We start from the raw sequence: 20,082 nt of genomic DNA, 5'->3' as shown, positions 1-20,082 counted from the left end.
AACTACCTTCCTTTACACTCAGTACTAATCAAGTACTTCTACCTGGCAATTAACAGTCTTCCTTAAAAAAACCTCATCTGTGCATGGTCAATGATGAAGATAATGGATTGACAGCAAACAACCAAAACCCAGTTTTTAGATAGTCCCAATAATGTTATGCTCCATGAAGAAAAACTACATCACTTCTGTGCATCTCTTCTCCCTCCAATTTTGGCAGACTTTTAGGTTCAGGACCAGGTATCACTGCCCCATTTTGATACAATCTTGGCTCAATTATTTCAACCCACAAATTCTCTCTTGACAGAAAACTTAAGATGTAGGTCCTGTAGGTAATCAGGCATGTGTTTAGGAGATGTTGGTTCTGATTGACAAACCTGGTCTATGTCTATGACAAGGCAATGCACTTAGCAGATGAGGGAAGGGCTATGGATGTTGCCTGCCTGTTCTTTAGTCAAGCCTTTAAAAGCATTTCCCACAGCACTCTCCTGGAGTGCTCTCTCCTCTCCAGCTGCCCACGGCTTGAATGAGTGCAGTGTTCTCAGGATTAAAAACCATGTGGATAGTCGGACCCAGAGAGTGCTGGTGAATGGAGTTACATTCATTTGGTGACCAGTCACCAGTGGTTTTCACCAGGAAAAAACACAAACTGAAAAAATGCTGCTAGTTACCTCTTACCACAAATCCAACATCACAGGATGGGAAAGAGACAACCTTTGAGTTGCCATCCACTTGACCTCAACTAAAGTAGTCCTCCTCTGCAGTAACATGTGGCCTTTGAGGGAGGTGAAGGATGAAGCACTGGATGTTTCCTCATGAACCTTGTGGCCTGGTTTTACATTCCTGAAAATTCACCTCTAAGTTTTGCATACATTTGTAAGCAGTTTGAAGAACATGCATTCACGTCCTGGACCTGTTTCAAGGCTTCATGACCTTCTCTTTCTCCTTAGATATTACAGTATGTTGGAACCCCTTCCCAGTGCAGAAAATGGAGAATATTGAAAAGGAAAAATACTGCACAAAATAGTACTAAATGAAGCAATTTGAATCTTCTGAATCTCACAGCTACTTGGAGCCATTGTGAAAACAATGTGTGCTTACTCCAGTCCAGCCTTGGTTTGCTTTACTCTGTTCTCAGTTTTACATGGACACAAAATGGATCTCCATTCAAAGGAGCACTTTTCACAGAATACACCAAGGAAAGGAGAAGAAAAGTGGTCTTGGGAAAAAGGGAAGCTTCCACTCTTCATATTTATGAGTGCTACCACTTACAGCACCCTTTTGATGCAACAAACCACATACATTTAATGTGCTAATTACACCTATATTATAGCCAAAATGCCCCACCTGTAGACCCAGGCACTTCATAGTAAATGTAAACAATGTTACTAAGTGATACTGTGTAATTTTAAATTTAGTTAACATCAAATAAATGAGACATGACTCTGCAACAGATACCATGCGTAACTGACATAGCTGCCAGAGCAGGCTGTTAGCAAATCAGTGACTAAGGCTGTTCTCTTATTAGAAACTCTATTCCTGCAAGTAGATTATATGGGTTTTCATCCACATCTGCCTCACAGGATGCCATATGTTATATGAACTTGAATTTCTGTCTGAACACTATTTGTCTGCTACCACTGGCACACTATGAACATAAATTTTCAAGGCACTTAAACAAGAATAGAAATACCCCTTCCCTTTCCATGCAAGTGAAATAAACTCCTGTCCTGTTACCATGTCAAGTAAAACCACTCTCCAACATATTACTGTCATATAATTTTGTAGAGACAGAACCAGGAAAGGAGTATTTCTATTGTTCAGTTATTACTGTAGCATTGCTGAGATGAGCCTTCTGAATTTCCCTCTTTCTACACAAAGAATACTCTTGTAAATCTATTAAGGCTAACAAAATGCTTGAAATGCATTTGAAATAAACAATATTCCATGTGAAAGAAGAGAGACTGATGCTTTCCTTGGTGATAATTCCCCTAAAGGCACCATTTAAGAAAAGCAGAGTCCTCAGTCTTCACAGTCAAATTGACTTTTCAATCAATAAGTAGCTATACCAATACACCTGACTCTTCTTTGTTCAGGCAAACAGAATGCATGCTTTTGGGCTCCAGAAACTAAACAGGTTCCAGCCTGCAACAGCTGCAGGTCAGGAGTCCATGGAACCTGGCAATGCTTTGGCCATGATGCTGTCAGTGTTGGCCAAGGTGATTCTCTCCACTTCTGCTATAGCCACTGCACAAAGAACCAGCAACAGTGATAACATCTGCCTTCCTTTCGTAAGATAGGGTTCCCATCTCATCCCATCTCCCCAGCCTCCTCCCAGAAAATAAACTCAAGACCTACATGGAGGAAGACTACTGCAAACTATAGCTTGAATGACCCCTCCATACCTGACTAATGTGAATTCAGACACACAAGAAGATGTGGAACATACACAAAAGAAGATCCAAACAAGTAGTTAACATGCCAAAAACTCTCTGGTGTAAATGGTATGTGCAAGATTACTTGCTTCCATGTGCTAAGGTAAAGACTTCAAAGACAAAGGGGTTCAGGGCACATATTTGCCAGTAAATAAAAATATGTTGGGGTGTATTTTCTCTTTTTATCCACAATTACTTAATCTATATTAAAGTAAGTTACTATTTTGGCCTAAGACAAACAGCACTCTCCTAGAAAATGTTCCAGTATGTTTCAAAGGAGAGCACGTATGGGACCATCCTACTTGAGGAATGAGGGAGAAGTGAGTTTTAAACCTGTGGACAGAATCAATACCTATCCCTATGGGCCAGAGAACATACCCTAGTCCCACTGGCTTTGATGGCATACTGGTAACCCCAAAGACTGCTGTGCAGAATCAAGTCAGCTTATACAGTATATGCAAACCACACACTGTGACTACTATCCCGAGAGACCACTTGAGAGATAAGATGAAACTAAGTTATTTCTGATTATGTGAAGTTAATTGGAAGCTAGTTATGTGAGCCAGCATGCTATTATTGCAACTGAATTTATACCTTTCAAAATAATTGTACCAGTATTTGTTAGTGTAGGGCCCAGAAGTCTGGCATTTGACCAATGGTAATTATTTAGGCATGTTGCCATGAATTACTATTGCTAGAACACAAAGCAGTTTTTGACATTCTGTCTGAAAAACACATTAAAGGTACTTGAGAGTTTTGTGATTTTACTCTTGCCTGGACTGGAAAATAAGTTGTTGATTGAAAAAATGTTAAAAAACTTTAAAAAAAACCCACTCAAACCACACACAAGCCTAAGTTGAAACGTAAGATATTTGACATCTCCCTGGATACACTGCTAGGTTTGCTTACACCAATGGATTCGTAACAGTTGCTTCACAATGTATTTGTAATGAGCAAAGCAGGACAGCAACTTACGCTTTCACACGATTATCTAGACCATTCCAATTTTTCAAATATTTCAATAGAAAAAAAACCCTTTCAAGTTCTGTTCAAAGCACTAGCATTAATTTCCCAGATTCATAACGGAATGTAATATGCACCATTAATTATTCACAATTATGACTGCATGTATATTTTTTCTACCAAAAATGTATGTATTCATGTATATGCAAATTTACATAATAGGATACATACATCCTGAAAAAATAACTGGAACATAGGTAGTGTTTTATAGTGACATCTGTTCTAAGAATAAAAAATTCATCAGGTATATTTAATAACGACATTCTTTACAGGTTAGTCTGAATAGTCTTTGTTATCTCACCTTCATTGTCGCAGTCTTGCAATGAAAGCCATATTTGATCTACCAGACCAACTCCTTTTACTTCACCATGAACTGGAATGGAATGCATTACCATTAATGCAATTAATGTCAAGGGTTTGGGTTGCAATTGCCAATGCTACTCTTTTTGAAATTTATATTTCTTCATCAATTGCTTTACTTTTCATTCTACACTGCAGAAGAGAAAATATCCATTGTGATATTTTTAGATTGTTCTCATTACACATTTTTCACACATAATCATCTATAACATGAGAAAGACTGTCATTATTGGTATTTTTTTGGACTAGATTCTACAAGACGTAACTTGCACGTGTCTTTTAAAGCTATAGAAATGGGCATCACTTAAAAATATTTATTTAAAATTGCAATATCATGCTTTATGATAAGCTTCAAGTAGATATTCTTCGGTCACTGGCCAAATTCTTCTTGGTGTATATTCTTGGCCTGCAAAGACAAACTTGGTGTACTAATAGCCTGCACAAAAGTCAGAGTCAATGTTTTGTCATACTGCATACAGCATTTTTTTTAATTGGTGCTTATAAGTTTTGTGCAGGACTTTTGCTTTTGTTGGGTATCACACGGAGGCAAACCCATCACTACTTAACATCAAAACAGCTTGTTCAGCACCTGGCCCTGCTCCTCACTCCCGGTACTAAAAGTAATGTATAACCAGCTTGTGTTGCCTAAAGCTTCTGCAAGTTTCCCGCTGTTGTGCCAGAGACCCTGGTGTTTCCTTGCTGAAGGCAGGAGGTACCCATGTAGCTAAGCAACAGGTGTCCACATCTCCTTCTGTTCTACTCCAGGGTACCACAGCATGTGGCATCACATAAACATGGACCAAAGATTTGCAAATTCAGTGCTGAGTATTCTTTGCAGCACGAAGAAAGATTAACTTCACATGACAAGGCAGCAGATTTATAGCCAGCAGACCTAGACATAGGTTATGAATTCAATGTAGGGACAAACATCTGAAAATAAGAAATATATAAAAGCAAATCCCAGCCAAATGGCAAGGCTCAATTTAAATAATCTATTTAAATTATACCACTTGAAAATTTGTGTAACTGCATTTTTATATATATATGAACATACAAACGCCCTCCAACATATTTCATATGAGTCACTGAAGAGCTTTTTCCTTGGAAACTACATTAACATTAAAAAGCCTAAAAACCCAGCAATAGAAACAGATTTTCTATTACTAGCATTTTATGAACACCATAAAAACAATAGAATATACAAAGAATTTATTTAGGCCATATTAAATATTATGTCAGTAGGATGAGTGGACATTCTTTGACTGATTGGGAATTATGACCAACAGCAAATTTGGATCCATCATGTTCAACAAGTGTGAATAATTTCATAACATTCTTTAATAAAGCTGACCTCCAGAAGCTTGCTCCTGGAATTATTATGGTAACTCTGGACTCTGCCATGAGTTTAGAGCTTTATCTTTTCCATATCTTCCTAAAAGGCAGGAGAAGGAAGAAATAATGGACAAACTGTTATTTATTATTTTTCAGCCAACACAAAAATTATACTAGACCAAACTTTTCAGCTCCTGCAAACACATTCAGCTCATTCAACTCAAGTTAACAGATCTTAAATATAATTTTATAGTCACAGAATGTAATTTTCAAAAAGCAGACACTGTAAAGTAGTATGACATCTTCATGAAAACTGAAGCATTTAAGGAAGGATACACAGCCTTGCTTGCTCCTTGACAAAGCATCAAACCTCTATTTTGGCAGCTTATTCCAAAGGAAAATGCTTGGCTGAGAGAGTAACAGGATTCTAAACAAAAGTTATTAAAATATTTTTCTGTATTTCTGACTCTTTCTGATATTTCTCAAAACAGGAAATATATTTTACAGGGACAAATATTTCCACTGCCATTAAAGGATCATTGTTTCCTTTGCTGCAATTAAAATACTGAATCTGGTATTCCCCTTAGGATTTACAATATAACTTCAGGAAGTGAGGTTAGTTAATGACCATGTAATATGTTTACTTAGCCTACACTGATCTTATTTCTAAATAAAGGGGGGAAAAAAGTACCTAAAATCTAGAAAAAAGCCATACTAAGACCATATTAATATTTTTAAAAAGATATATTTCACATGCAGCTCTGGAAAACAAACTACCAAACTACTATTAACAAGTATCATTGCCCATGCAATGGAAATGACCTTTCCCTTGCAAAAGCAGAAAATTTTCCCAAAGACAACTCTATTTCATAAATTTCGCAAAATCAAATAATTGATGTATAACACTGCTTTACAGTTTTCCTGTCCATAACGCAACCACAGTATTACTGGGGATAGGATGGCAGGGCAAAGCCCCTTTCATGCCTGACATGACGCTGTTCACAAAAGCAGCACCCTTGTAGTTGGATCAGGGCAGAGCCCTCTCCAGTAATAATGTGACTTTCTGTCTGAGTCCAACTGTGCTAAAAGTTATTGATAACAACCTTGAATAAAATAGCAATTAAACCTTGCAAAACATTCCTCTGAGTGGACAAGGGCTGTGAGAAGGACAGACATCAAGCACCAGTTCTGACCTTGAAAGAAAACTATTGATTGGATTTTGCCTTATAAAAGGAAGGAGGGGAAACTGAAACCAACCATTCTGAATCATTAATGAGCTCCCACAGCATGGTCCCAACTCCTGTTTTTTAACGTAACCGTGTGCATTTTCCTTTCGGCTTCCTCGAAACTAACCCATTTGCAATCTATACATTAAAAGAAACTGTAAATTCATTCAAGACAACATGAAGCACCTCTAGATGAAAGTCAAAGTTTTGTGTATGTCAGACTGTGTAAGACTTAACAACATAAATGTTATATATACTTTTAAAAACACACATATATGTGTGCGTATGTTCATTCTTGTTGTGTTAATTACTGTAAATGAGTAAAAGATGCTATTAATTGCCTGTGTGTCTCCTATGCTTTTGTGAGTATCCACTGAGGCAGAATATGAGTTTCCAGTCTTCCGATAAAATTCCTAAGACTGAAAGGGTTTTGAGCATATTTTCTACGAGGAATTTGGCCCTAAAAAAATAAAGGTTTAGGTTGTTAATTTTCAAAGAAAAGGTCTTCACAGAATGAAACAAAATGAAATTATATGAAAAGTTATAATTTGTGTGGCAGGAAAAAATCAAATAACTGCTGTTTTGTATAGATTACAACAATAATCTCCAACAGCTTTTGTTCAGTAGGTCCAGCTACAGTGCTATTTATTGTAGAATGGTTAAATAATAGGGAATGATTTTCTTTAGGACTGCTAGATGAGCGAAGAAAAAGGAGGATGCTTAATTAACCATTCCCTATTCTACACAGATGTCACAACTTAGTTTATAAAACTACTTTTCTGATATCTTTAACCATGTGAAAAATGGGAAACTATTAAGCCAAGATTTGTTTTTAAATGTGATCAGACCAAGTGAACTTGAAAAAAACATTCAACATCGACTATGTTCCAACTATGATCAATGACACAGTTGACTGTAAACATTTCCTCTTAAAGAGATGCAGCTCAACAAAAACCAGCAAGGTGCAAATATAAAATGATTTTTCTGCTTACCACCCACTACAAGAAGGAGTAAATGTGATTAATTCTGTCCCCACTGTCACACAGCAGTGCATTAGCAGAAGTATAAGGTTGTGTCAGCACAGAGTGCACAGTGCTGTCCAAGACAGTGAGTACATGTGTGAGAGAAATTGGCTACTTTTGAAACATCCATGTGATTAGTTTCCCTTTAATTGCCTATTTAATTACCAATACTTTCACTATCAAGAGATTAGAAATGCCATCTTTACCATATGGAAACACTGGCAAAGGTAGGAATTGCTACTACTGGAATTAGATTCAGTTGCCTTCTACACTAATAGGATATAAAAATTCACCACAGTAGCACTGCAGCTTCTTTACTTACTAATTACAGAAATAATGTCATAAGATAATACACCAACCATTCCCTTAAACCAAGTATATAGAAGATTAAAAATTCTATACTGGAATAATCACATTCAGAAGGAGATTGTCCCTTTAGCCCTGAACTCTGAAATACAACACTTCTCACACCATGGAAATACACATTTTTTTTCTGATAGAGAAAAAAAGTCCAAAAAAGACTAAAAGAGCATAGATAAGAAACATGTGAGCTGTGCAATGGTACAGACACTCATTAAGTAAGAGGGAAAGAGATGATTACAATACGCAAAGGATAACGCACAAGCCTACTCCATAGCAAATCCAGAAATAAATGCACCTTCCACACTAGTACTAAACTCCTGTATGACCACATAGTAAGCTCAGCAAGAGCTTTACAACAGCAATTAGATGACGCTACACAGAAGGAGAAGAATCATTCACTGAAGAATCAAATTGTTCAGTTTACATTTGTGCTCTAGATCTGTCTGTTCCATAAGATTCAAGTAATGAATGGTGAGGTGTTTAAATGCCATGAACTGGACAATAACTAAATGGCATATCAAAGGGTCTACAACACCTATGAATTAATTCCCTCTGATAAAAACAGAAAAAGAAAATTCCAAATCAAAAGTCCGTTATTAAATATCTCATCCCATTTCATTTCAAATTAAAAAATCTTCCCTGTTTAGTTATATGGCTATGCTCAGCCCCATGGCTCTTTTTACACAAAATCAAGGAGGAATAAAAGGCAGTGGAACATCCCTCTGTAAAAAAAGTTTACTAACTTGGCTAAAACTACTGTAGCCATCTAACTACAGGTCAGAGAGGACCTGCAATGATTTGCAAACAATGATCTGCATACAATGCTATGTATAAAGACATTTACAGGCCAAGGGCAGAATATTCCCTTTCTATGCATGTTACAAATCTGTTATCTGTGGAGTCTATCACAGTGCTGATTCTGCATTGACAGGTGGCTCCTATTTCCATCCGTGGTGTTTGTGGTGCTGAGAAAGCAATGACAGGCTAGGGCAAAGAGATTTCTCTTGCTACTGGTTGAACCCTACAGCACCCAACACCATGCCAGAACAAGCCACTTGTCTAATTTTACACAGCTGATCCACAGTTCTAATCAACTGCTTCTGCATGCACTATGATTTGCACATGGTGGGGGGGAAAGGCCTCATTTTTTATGCATTTGTTATTTTAATTGTACATACTGTACACACTGAAATTCACTGTATTCATTGAAATAGAGAAAAGTCTGGCTGCTGATTGCATTTGTTACTGTATTCTTGGATATGTTCACAAGAAGCACATTTCTTGGCCCTGCCTGTTTGATCTTTAGTGATGCCGATCAGGCCTTGATGCATTCCCAGCTGAAGGTTAAATATTTTAATTTTTCTTTTCTTTTTTTTTTTTTTTTTTTTTCTTTGTTTTCTTAAAAAGGTGCATTGGAATTCACGACTATGCAGATTCAGTGAGGGGCACCATAAAAAACAGGTGACCAAAACAGTTAATAACTAAGCAGCAGGACACACTTACAACAGAAGCACAGATGTCTTCCTCTGGTCCCATGATATTATCTTGAAACAAAGATAGGTGCTGGTATCAAATTCCACACTAACAAACCAGCCTCATGACCCTACAGGTCTACTGACAAGAAAAAAGCTAGCTTCCCAAGCTTTCACACTGCTGTTAATGAGCTCAGAGCAGCTTCTGGTCCCAGTCATGGTGACTGCACAAAGTGTGGCAATGTTTGTAAAATACTTGTAAAAGATGCATTTCCAATACTATCCTCACTTAGAAAAAGCTCTTACATTGTTGTTCTGCAATACATCATCTGGCTTCTCTCTCATGTCATCAGACATGACACACTCCACAGATCTCAATCTTCACCCCTCAGTTTTTTTTTCTTTTGATTTCATTATTTTTTTTCATTCACTTTCTCACTTTTGTTTGTTTGTTTGATGGGTTTGTTTGTTTGTTTGTCTTCATGACATCAGGGACCATTTCAAAGTCTGGTTGGGACTTTCCCCAGATAGACAAGAAATCACACTATGCCTGTTTCTGACATGCTTCCAGCAGAACTGAAGTGTGTCCCACCTTCCCCATCACAACCAAATACAGCATCTTCAATCCCAGCAACATCTACGCAGCTCTGGGCTCTTATCTTAGTCCCTTCACACTCTTCTCTTTGTATTCAGAATATAATCAGTCCTTCCAGTACAAAATTGGAAAAGGGTAAATTTTTTACCTTCTTTGGCTTGCTTTCTCTTGGTTACACAGCAACATTTCCCTCTCTCCTCATCACAACTTAAGAAATTCCCTGCCTGCACACCTTTTCTAGTCTTCTCCCTTGGACCTAAAGTCCTCCTCTTCTGTACTTCCTTGACTCTGTTTTCACTCCTCCCTCACTCTCTTCATCACTTCTCAGCTCATCTTCTATAACATCAAGCTTGGGCTTTTTTGTTTTGGGGGTTTCTCGGAGGGGGAAAAAAGCAATCCTATCTGTCTCTGAAACTATAAACTGCGCTTCTCATTGTGCCCAATGAACAATTTGCAGGAGGTTCACTGGCTCTTATTCTTGGACTGTTAGTCTTCTGACTAGAATCACCTTCGTGCTTACCCAAGATGTTATTCAGCATAGTCTTGACCCATGACAGTAATTTCCTGTTACGTTAACATATCATTCAGCTTCTGTGCTTAGAGTTCTGCGTGAATTACAATTCAGAACTATTTGTTCAATCAAAACTGCCACACACAGTGGCTACTTGCAACACAATTACTGAATTCCTTACAGTCTGTCTCAGAAAGGAGAAAATGTGATTTTCTTCATGAAGTAGCAGTCAAGATAATGCTAATACGTGGCACCTCCAACCACTTGTATTGCTGTGCAAGACAGATGAAAGTCTACACAAAGAACTAGAAAACATTATATTTCAGAAAAGGAAAACTGAATCTTTTGCTCTGCTTGCAATAATCAAGCCAAATCATGTGAAGTTCATTTTCCGTATTTTTCCATCCTAAATCTATCATCTTTTAGACGCTTTCTGCATTATTAGCAACCCCTTTTAGTGAAATTAAACAAGAGAAATGTGCCAGAACAGCAATCACATTCCAAAAATGTGAATCATAAGCAGTGAAGCTGTGTAGTATTTGAAAAATCAATATGTTTGGTTTTTAATACGTAGTTTTTTAAAACTATGACTATAATGAACAAATTAAAACCCTGAAGTTCTGCTAAATGAAGCAGCAAACTATTTTGAGTTATGTTTAGGAAGATATTTATCTACCTGTAGCTGACTGGCTATACACCAAAATAAGAATGCACAAGTATATGTGACCACAAATATAAATGTACACGGACCCTTCAGTCTCTGTAAAAAGGATTCATCGGTTCAGTCTACAACCTGTGTTGTGTCTGCGTTGTGTTGTGTGTTGCGTCTACTACTGGCTCACACCATTTTCTTACTGGCACCAGCAATATACTTTTTGCTGCACCATTTGTGCCTTACACACACAACAGCCAATGGAGTCCAGCTGCATCTGAAATGCAGCTAAAGGCACCCCCTGACATTTCAGTTCCTTAAACTCCCTCGTCCATAACAATTTTGTAGCTAAGACAGAGAAGAACTGGTCCTGGTTCATATCTTGTCCAGAGCAGGTTCAGAAGTGACCTTATTAAGTGAGGTTCTTCTCTGTTACCCTTTTTTAAGTCCTGACACATTTGGAAGCAGTAATACCACAAACCACTCATATTTCATTCCCTATTTAAGAAGCTACTTAAGAATCACTCTGAGATGTCCCACTCATCCAGAATCCAGGGTTACAGTGCCAAGGTTAATTGAGGCGCTAAAGGCCAAGATTAAGTTCCACATGTTCTCTGGGAGGATTTAGTTTCCAATGTTACTTTCCCAGATGCACATAGAGGCTGACAGTCAACCACAGGACCTCTGCCTGCAGCTCTTCTCTTCCCAAAGAAATGCTGACCCTCATCAACCTAATGAGTCTGATTCCCATCTACACTCATTTACTGGCAGAGCAATTAAAGGGGTCATAGTGTAAAAAACCGTTCTGGCTCATTGAGCTTTTTTTGTAATTTATGAAGAATACTACAATCACATCAACATCTTTAGATACCAATGATGCATTCTACTCATCCTAGTTCCTCTTCCCTTTCAAAAATACCCTCACTTAGCAAGGCTACTACTTCAGTTTAAAAGATCAAGATATCTCTTTGGCTAGGAAACAGACACTGAATTCTGAAGCTGCCACTGTAGCTGAGGGTTTGTTTTTTTCAATTTTCCCCATCACATGAAAGTAAACAAATTTGTGACCAAGTTGTTGAACTGTAAGAACAAATCCCAATCAAAACATTTCCACAATATTGTTCATAATCCCGACTGCCTTCTCCAAATCGGAACAGAGGAGAAAGACTATCAGTAGCCACCCACAATGGAATGAGCTGGAAAAAGACAGGATACGTAACTAGCTAACTCTGAAATACCTAATTAAAATTTAAGTAATCTTGGAACTTAGGAGATTTGAAAGAGGCACTAGAAAACCCTCAGAAGTTCTATGCCTTGTTCTTAAAAAGCAAGTAATAAATGACAGGAATCAATTTGGTATCCAAGGAGCATGGAAGCTCCATGGCAAGGACCACTGCTCCAAGGCCCGCTGGTGTACGTAACAGTGCACATGAACAACCTTTTACTATCAGTGATGGTCAGTGAGAACAGTGCCTAGCTTTACACTTCATGCAGTCAAAGAACCTGCTTGTAGAAGCAGAGCCTGTACTTCTAAAAACGTTGTCCTGACTGCCAGGAGTAAATTAAAGTTCGTGAAAATTACCATGGCCACAAAACTTAATCCCTTAAATGCTAGGTGACTGTGATTAATAGTGAATGTCTACTGTAGTATGAACACTTTCCAGGAATATGGATGGGTAAGAGCCATTGCATAAAGACTGAAAATACAAGGAATCCCTCTTCCTTTAGCACCAGGAGGGTACATACTGTCAGTTCAAAGCTGCCACAGGCAACACCAGTAGGATGGCAAAAAAAGATAGTCTCATTCTTCTCCCAGGATTATCAACTTCTCATTACTTGAACTTGACACACTTGGGCCTGAGCTGTGCAACTGGACAGACATTTCCAGTCCCTGCAGGAACATGCAGACTCTGACCTGAGGAACTGTCCGAACACACCAAAAGGAAAAGCAAATTATTAAAGTTTCTCCATGGCCTCAAGACACTATGGCTCAACAGTTGGAAGGCATAAATGTGCCTCAGCTTCTTTGTTGACTTCCTATCACACTGCTCTTGTACTGCCCACAGGACCTGTAGAGTATGCCATGTCCAAAACTCAGGTATGCCCTGCTTTGCCAAGGAGTGAAAGGAAGAATATTATCTCTGATACCTCTGCCTTCATGATAGATTATGTGGTGAACTGCACTCTAAGCCAACCATAAGACATTCCAAACTATTACTTTTCTAAAATAAGCCAAGTGTTTTTTATGTTTTATTTTATTTTAATATTTTATTTTATACTTTATATTTTTCTTTACCAAAACAACAGGGTGCTTAATAAACAGAAAGGAAAGTTTCCCTCCCTTGTCAGCCTTTCTCTTTGCAGCACAGAATGCAAGAATAGCTATGTTGGTCCAACCAAACGAAACATCTATTACCCTGCCTCTGACATGAGCCAAACGCATCTGCCTGAGGGACTGTGTCAGCACAGAGCAAGCACATACCAGAACACCTTTGCCACACCACATCACAAAGACTGCATGTGCCAGAGGTGATCCTTTGTGCTTAATAGCTGTATCACTGAAACTCACAGCCGCTGGGCAGGCACAGGCCCTGTGCCACCCACCTGACTCACAACCTGCACTCTTAGGGCACCTGGGTTTTACTACGCCACTGGCAGGTTACATGACTCCTTGTGGTGGCAGCAGAATAGTCTGCATTAATGTTTGCCTGGAGCACACTGGGAGAGGCCACTGCAAAACCAGATGCAATGCAGAAGGTCCAGGCACCATGAGAAGCAGCAACAAAACCTGCCTAGTTGCCAAGCCAGCCTTCAAAAGCACAAAAAGAATTCAACAGGGGAGGCTCTCTACTATTCTTCAAATTGGCTGACACTGTGAGAGCTTACAGGCCTTCAAGATGGCCATGGGCAGAAATATTTACCTTGTGGTAGCCACAAAGACAGGATTTGACCTTTTAATTCAAAGAATTCAATTTTAACTTCAAGCTAATTTAACCTTCAAGACATTCAATAAATGCACAACTGCATCACAGCCAGCTGAAGACAGAAAACATGAATAGCTCATAGTGCATATCCCCATGTGCCACTGGAGAAAAACAGGTAACAGTGCAGCTTCAGAGGCTGCATGACAGAACACTGCAATGGCCCTCTCCAAACAAAGCAAGGGATGTCAACAGGTTCTGGTTCAGACTCTTGCACAAAAAGGAACGTTAGTACAAGGTACACTTCAGCTGCTGACTGTTGCTACAAGTCAAAGAAATGTAACTTTCTGAAAGGGTACAAGCCTCTCTTGGAAGACCTTTAGTAACCACTATTTCTTCCCTCATGTTGGGGCTGGCACTGTCAAATCCAGAGGCAAATCCATGATCACACTCTTCACAAGGGTTACAAATGCTCCAGCTGCAGATGCTTCCACATATGCTCCACAGAAGAGTTGTGGCAGTACAGAAATTGTGTCACAACTGTAGGCTGTCCTCTTCTTACTTATGAAAATGCTGCCTTTAAAATCCAAAATAGCTAAGAGGGAAAAGGCCTGAGTTCTAAGACATGCCAGCTCTGTCGTACCATACCATCAATGCTCAGAGCAGGCAAGAGACAAAGGGGTTGATAAAGGGAGGAAGACTACAGTCTGGCTGAAGTGTCAGGAAGAAGTGAAACTTCATCACCAATAGAATCATAGAACAGTTAGGACCAGAAGAGCCTTAAATATCACCTGGCTTCAACCAGTTTGCCATGGGCAACCTCCCACTGTCCCACACTGTTCAAAGCCCCATCCAACCTGGCCTTAAACACTGTGGATGAAGCATCCACAAGTTCTCTGGGCAACTTGTTCCAGCGCCTCACCACCCTCTGAGTAAAAAATTTCTTCCTAATATCTAAACAAAACCTACACTTTTCCAGTCAGTTCACATATTTTGTCATCTGTCAGGAAAAGGTGAAGGACCTTTTATAAATAATTTGTGTATGTTTTCATTATTCCACCTTGTGCTCCAGGGTATTAAGCCACGCCAGACAGTTGAAGGAATACCGCATTAGCCTTTGAACCCATGAATAAAACTGACATAGGCAAAATAATAGTTGCTAGATAGCTTGCCCGTTTTACTTCAATATAAAGGATCCTGTTACATTGCTCCCTCTCTGACCTCTTTTTTAAAGGAGTTTCAAAAAATCAAACAGAGCAAATTAGGAAAGATTTTCAATCCTGCCCTAGTTTTGGCGTTTTTTCCTAATTTCAAAGACAGATTTTCCTAAATCTGGTTCTTCATTTCCACACTACGAGTGCCATCAAGTCTTCCTGGTTTCTGCTATCTGCAATGCAAACAGCACTAAATGGGACAAAACATGGCAGAGTACAAAACAGAAAGAATGACAGACTCTTCTTTAAAAAGGCAATTCTGATTTTTGTGCAGAATACAGAAGAATTATCAGGACAAAATTGACTTTGAGGGCAGCACAAAAAGTTCTTTCACTCAGGACGACTATTCCTATGTCACTCATGATCCATAAATGGAGAAAAAAAGTCATTATATACAACACACTATTCTGATCCTTACACTGGTTTATCATCCAGCCTGAGGACTGAATATAACCTAACTTTTTAAGTATATAATTGTGAAAGTCTGTAACTCTGGCCACTGAGGCAGAGGCCTACTCATATTTACCAATGAGAAAGCACCGGGATGTACAGTATCTCTAGCAGAACAGCAATTGAGCAGAGTTGTGAGCCACTTGTCAAAGGTGTGCTTGGCTACCCACAAAGAGAACATTTTGGGGGATTCATTTGCTGCAGTGAATTAATAGCTAATGTACAGTGCAGATCCAAGGACATAAATATTCTGGGAGATGTTAAACATGCATCAGGTTGTGTGTGTGAAAAGAGATTAAAAAAGGACCTATTCATTCCAATGATAATTTTTACCAGAACTGAAGTAAAACCTAAAGTGTTTCTCTTAGTACATATTCAAGAAGCTTGACCTTTTGTCTTGATTTTTCTTAATTCTTCTAAATTTTTCTACTTCTTCATTTCTTCCTAAGACACAACAGCATTGAAGCAGTAATGGCTTAACAGCACTTCTTGTTCATTCTGAAAGAAGAAATGCCATAAACATCACCAGCTCACCCTGCTTTGTGCTAAGTGTGGGACTAGACACTTGCCTGTCAGCCTGACACTTGCCTGTCAGCCTCAGCTGCTCTGTGGAAAGTCAGTTTAAGCTGGCCCAGCCTTCAGGAGAAGCCTCTGCTGCCAGTCACTTCCATATTAGCCTTTTTTCTTTACTGGAGATCATACAGAAGACCTCATTTCTCTCAAGAATACCTTCTATTCATCTACTATTCATGTTTCAAGCTAGAGTGTTTAAGAACTGCTTGCTTTTTAGCATTAAGTTTTCTAGCATTGTGCCTCAACACTTCCTCAAAGCAAGATCAAAACCAAGCACATACGTACTTTATAGTAAATGGTGCCCAAAGCATTGGAGAACTGGGACAACTGAAAAATAGATACAAAGATAGATAGATAGATAGATAGATAGATAGATAGATAGATAGATAGATAGATAATATAGGCCAGCTTTGCTGTTCTTTAGTAGTTTTCTTTCTTTCTGATTCACTGATTTATATGTCATCTGATTGCTTCTTCACTCTGGTCACAGGTAAACTTACCATTATCCTGATCTACTTTCCTCCACCTTCCATTCCTTTCTCCTCTTATTTCCTATATCCCATCTCATTTCTTTCTAAAATTCTCCATGGACTAAAACACAATTTGCACTCACAAAGTAACACATTCCCAAAATAGCATGATCTGCATATGGGCAGGTAGTCACACTTTGCACATTAAAAAAAAAAAAAAAAAACCAAAAAACTCTAGTCTCTGTAAAATAAAGACCTGTGAAGCAAATGTGGATGTAGACTGAACATGGGGTTGGGACTCTGAAGTTTAAATGTCTGTCCTATTCTTTCACTGCCTTGAACTAGGAGCTCTGCTATTTCTGCGTGTCTCAGCCCATACCAAGGTAGAGCCTTATCAACCATCATTTTCAGCTTTCCTTATTTCTACTGCATCCATGCCTTCTCTTCAATCACTTTGCATTTTGACTCTAAGCTGTCCTCTACTCACCATCTCCCAGTTCTCTATTTCACTTCATGCATGGGATGAGGCATACACCCTCACCTGCTTGCATACTCTTTTAGGGGAAGGAGAATGAGATACAACAGGTACTTGTTTACACTTGCTTTCCTTATTTTTTACTAGTAATGGCCATGAGGTCTCAGATAACTTTCCTTTGTTCATAATATCAGTGATAATAATACCACCATAGTAGCCTGAATTGTGTAAAGCTCTAAGTAAGCTCCTTTTCTCCCTCAATCATTACAACTGAGTTTACATTTTACAACCAAAGCAGATCAGAGACAAATGCACCACTGCATCATTAAAAATTCCCCAGTTCAGATCTGAGCCAACTTCATAAATCTTGTGTTACATATGAGGCATCATCTACTTGTTTGTTCCTATTATAGAAACAACTGCATTCTTCTGTGATGTCTTGCACTTTAGGACTGGACTCAGGAAACCCAATAGCAGACCAAAACAGACATCTGACACCTAGAGATCAAATTTTATATAAGTAAGAAAAATGGAACCCTAAAAACGTCTAACAGTATGCTCCGATAGGGTGGCACAGACCCAAACCAATGCAATTTACAGTGCTCCTTTATTTACTGAAACACAAGAGAATGGTACCGTAAATATTTTAACATCTTTGTAAAATCCTTTATATGAAATTACCTTCAAGGATCAGTTAATACAAACTCTCAATCTCTGACATAGCAATTTGCTTCTTCAAAGTAAGGTACTTGGAAGCATTAACAACTCTGTCTTCCAAATGTTCATGTGGTTAAGCACTATTACAGGCCCCATTAACAAGTGACGCACCTAAGACAGACAATTTATATGACTGGCCCATGACTACAGGGACTGGAACGTCAGTGTCAAATAATAAAAAAAGCTCCTTGTGTGTGGTTCAGAATGAGCAATATCATCATTGTCTTTACATTGTCTACTCACTAAAAATACTGCAGATTTGAGCACATTCATTTTTCTCTACATCTGATTTACAACACTGACTCACATGAATTGATGCCTCTTTTATATCCTGCTCATTGACTAAGTAATGGAATGTTCTAAAGATATTAAAGGATCAACACCCACAGAATTGGCATTTGGGTAGGTATAACACAGTACAAAATCACTTCTATAAGTAAAAGTGGAAACTCAAAAAGCTCAGTGTTTCAGTGACTTGATGAAAGTCAAACAGATAATGTGTTCCCAAGCTACAATCTTGGTCTTTTTGATGATATGTCTGAAAGGCAAAATTGTAGCCATTACTGCTACGAGCTTAGTGCCTACCAATTTGAACATTAAGTCATACTTGTCAAACTGCAGATCTCTGCTGTATATGCAAAGCTTTTATTTTGTAATTGTCTTAGAATTAAAACTAGAAGTATTTCTGTTTTAACTGCATTTCACTTTTCTCCTCTATAACCAATAGCTCAATTTCTTAAGCAAGACATGTGATATATGAGTTGCTAATAAACATAAAATACTTCCTCTTTTTCCACATCAATACTTTGAACTACTAAGAGTCATCTAAACACTTCAAAATCCTAATTCTTCAATTACCAATGTGAATGAAGCAGAGGGGGTTTTTTTAAGTCTCTTGCAATCAATTCCTCTCCGACAACAAGGTGAACTCAAGGAGAATGTATCAAAGCAGAAAACGCAATGACCATTTGCTATATGCTTACAGACAAGTAAGACACAAAAGATCTTTCCTGACAGCCTTTATGTAGCACATTCCAACACTGTGAAAGGAATACGCAGAATGGTAAGGCACTCTACTTTCACCAGGACCGTATTTAAAGTCACATGAATGTGATTGTTTGGGTAAATGAGGGTTAAAGTCGGTGATTATGTTATGCCATTGTGTCAGAAGGACAATTCTGCTTTGTAAGGAGACTCTTACCATGCTTTTCTACAGTGTTTCTTATCCAAACTGCGATACAGTAAGACAACTGAGAAATATGTTGCAACTGAAATGAGTTCCAAGCTGCCTTCCCCTGTACTGTCTTTTGGACCAAAGCTGAAAAAGTTACAAGAGGTTACAAGCAAATAAAATACAGTGAACTGTAACACACTGTTAAGAAGAAATATTCCTGAACTATCAGAGAGCTTCTGTTGGAATAACTAATGCTTTTATTTAAAAAGTTTTCAAGGATGCTCATGGTCCAACACATTACACCTAAGAGAGAGCTATGAAGATGCAGGAGAAAATACCCTGTCTGGACTTTGGCAGGCAAAATCCATGCGTGTGTTCCTAATTTTTAATCAGCCTGATGAAAGAGAACAGCACTCTCATTTACAGTCCAAATTTTAAACTTACACCCAAAAAAGTAGAGAAGCAGCTAGCAAGAACTTTAAGGAAAGGTTGTGTTTTGGGGTGTTTGTCCTAAAAGAGACACCGTTTTCTTTCCTAGATCAACCACAGAATCTCATTCTGATCACAGAAGGTAAATTTCTGTACTCTGATCTGCCAGACTTGAAAGGGATGAAGAATTCATAGTCAGGACATATGTTTAGACACAGGAGATCGTTCAGAGAGTGCCTGAGGAAGGAGAAACACCTTTCAAAGCATGACATGCAAGCCCACAGACACGAGAAGACAGCTGGCATTGCCTAAATACAATGCGAATTTCAGACTGTTTGTTCCCTTATCTTTGCACTTTGCATGCAACTGAAGGCACTGACAGAAACTTTATACAAAAATATGAAAAAAAAATCCCTCTCACCCCACATGGAACAAGTAAGCATCGTTTCCTTCTGTCAGTTTCTATCCACTAATTTAAAAGACAGAAGTCACTGCTTTGAGTAAGAGCAGCTTCTCATTCCTTTCTGATTTGGGTAAAACCTACATGAACTCCATTTATCTCTGCCAGTAAAGCGGCTGTGATAATACTCTTGTCCATGACTATCCACCTCCAGATTCCCCAGGAAGCAGGGAGTACTCGGGATATTGTCTTGTCACTGGAATAGGAACAG

At 38.5% G+C, this 20,082-nt stretch overlaps 1 protein-coding gene across 6 annotated transcripts in view; it reads right to left on the bottom strand.

Moving 5' to 3' along the window:
• NTRK2 (neurotrophic receptor tyrosine kinase 2) overlaps nt 1-20,082 on the bottom strand; it is a 200,087-nt gene that overhangs the window by 118,244 nt on the left and 61,761 nt on the right. For 3 of the 6 annotated variants that reach the window (XM_040089248.2, XM_040089252.2, XM_058423985.1), the window contains exon 12: nt 3,757-3,828. The exons of the other annotated variants lie outside the window; for them this stretch is intronic. In XM_040089248.2, coding sequence (XP_039945182.1) covers nt 3,757-3,828 — 72 coding nt within the window. The remainder of the gene's footprint in view (nt 1-3,756; nt 3,829-20,082) is intronic. 6 annotated transcript variants of the gene reach the window in all.

Source organism: Hirundo rustica, chromosome Z (assembly GCF_015227805.2).
Source record: "Hirundo rustica isolate bHirRus1 chromosome Z, bHirRus1.pri.v3, whole genome shotgun sequence".
In the NCBI taxonomy this organism is placed as follows: domain Eukaryota; kingdom Metazoa; phylum Chordata; class Aves; order Passeriformes; family Hirundinidae; genus Hirundo; species Hirundo rustica.
This window is presented reverse-complemented; position numbering and strand designations above follow the sequence as displayed.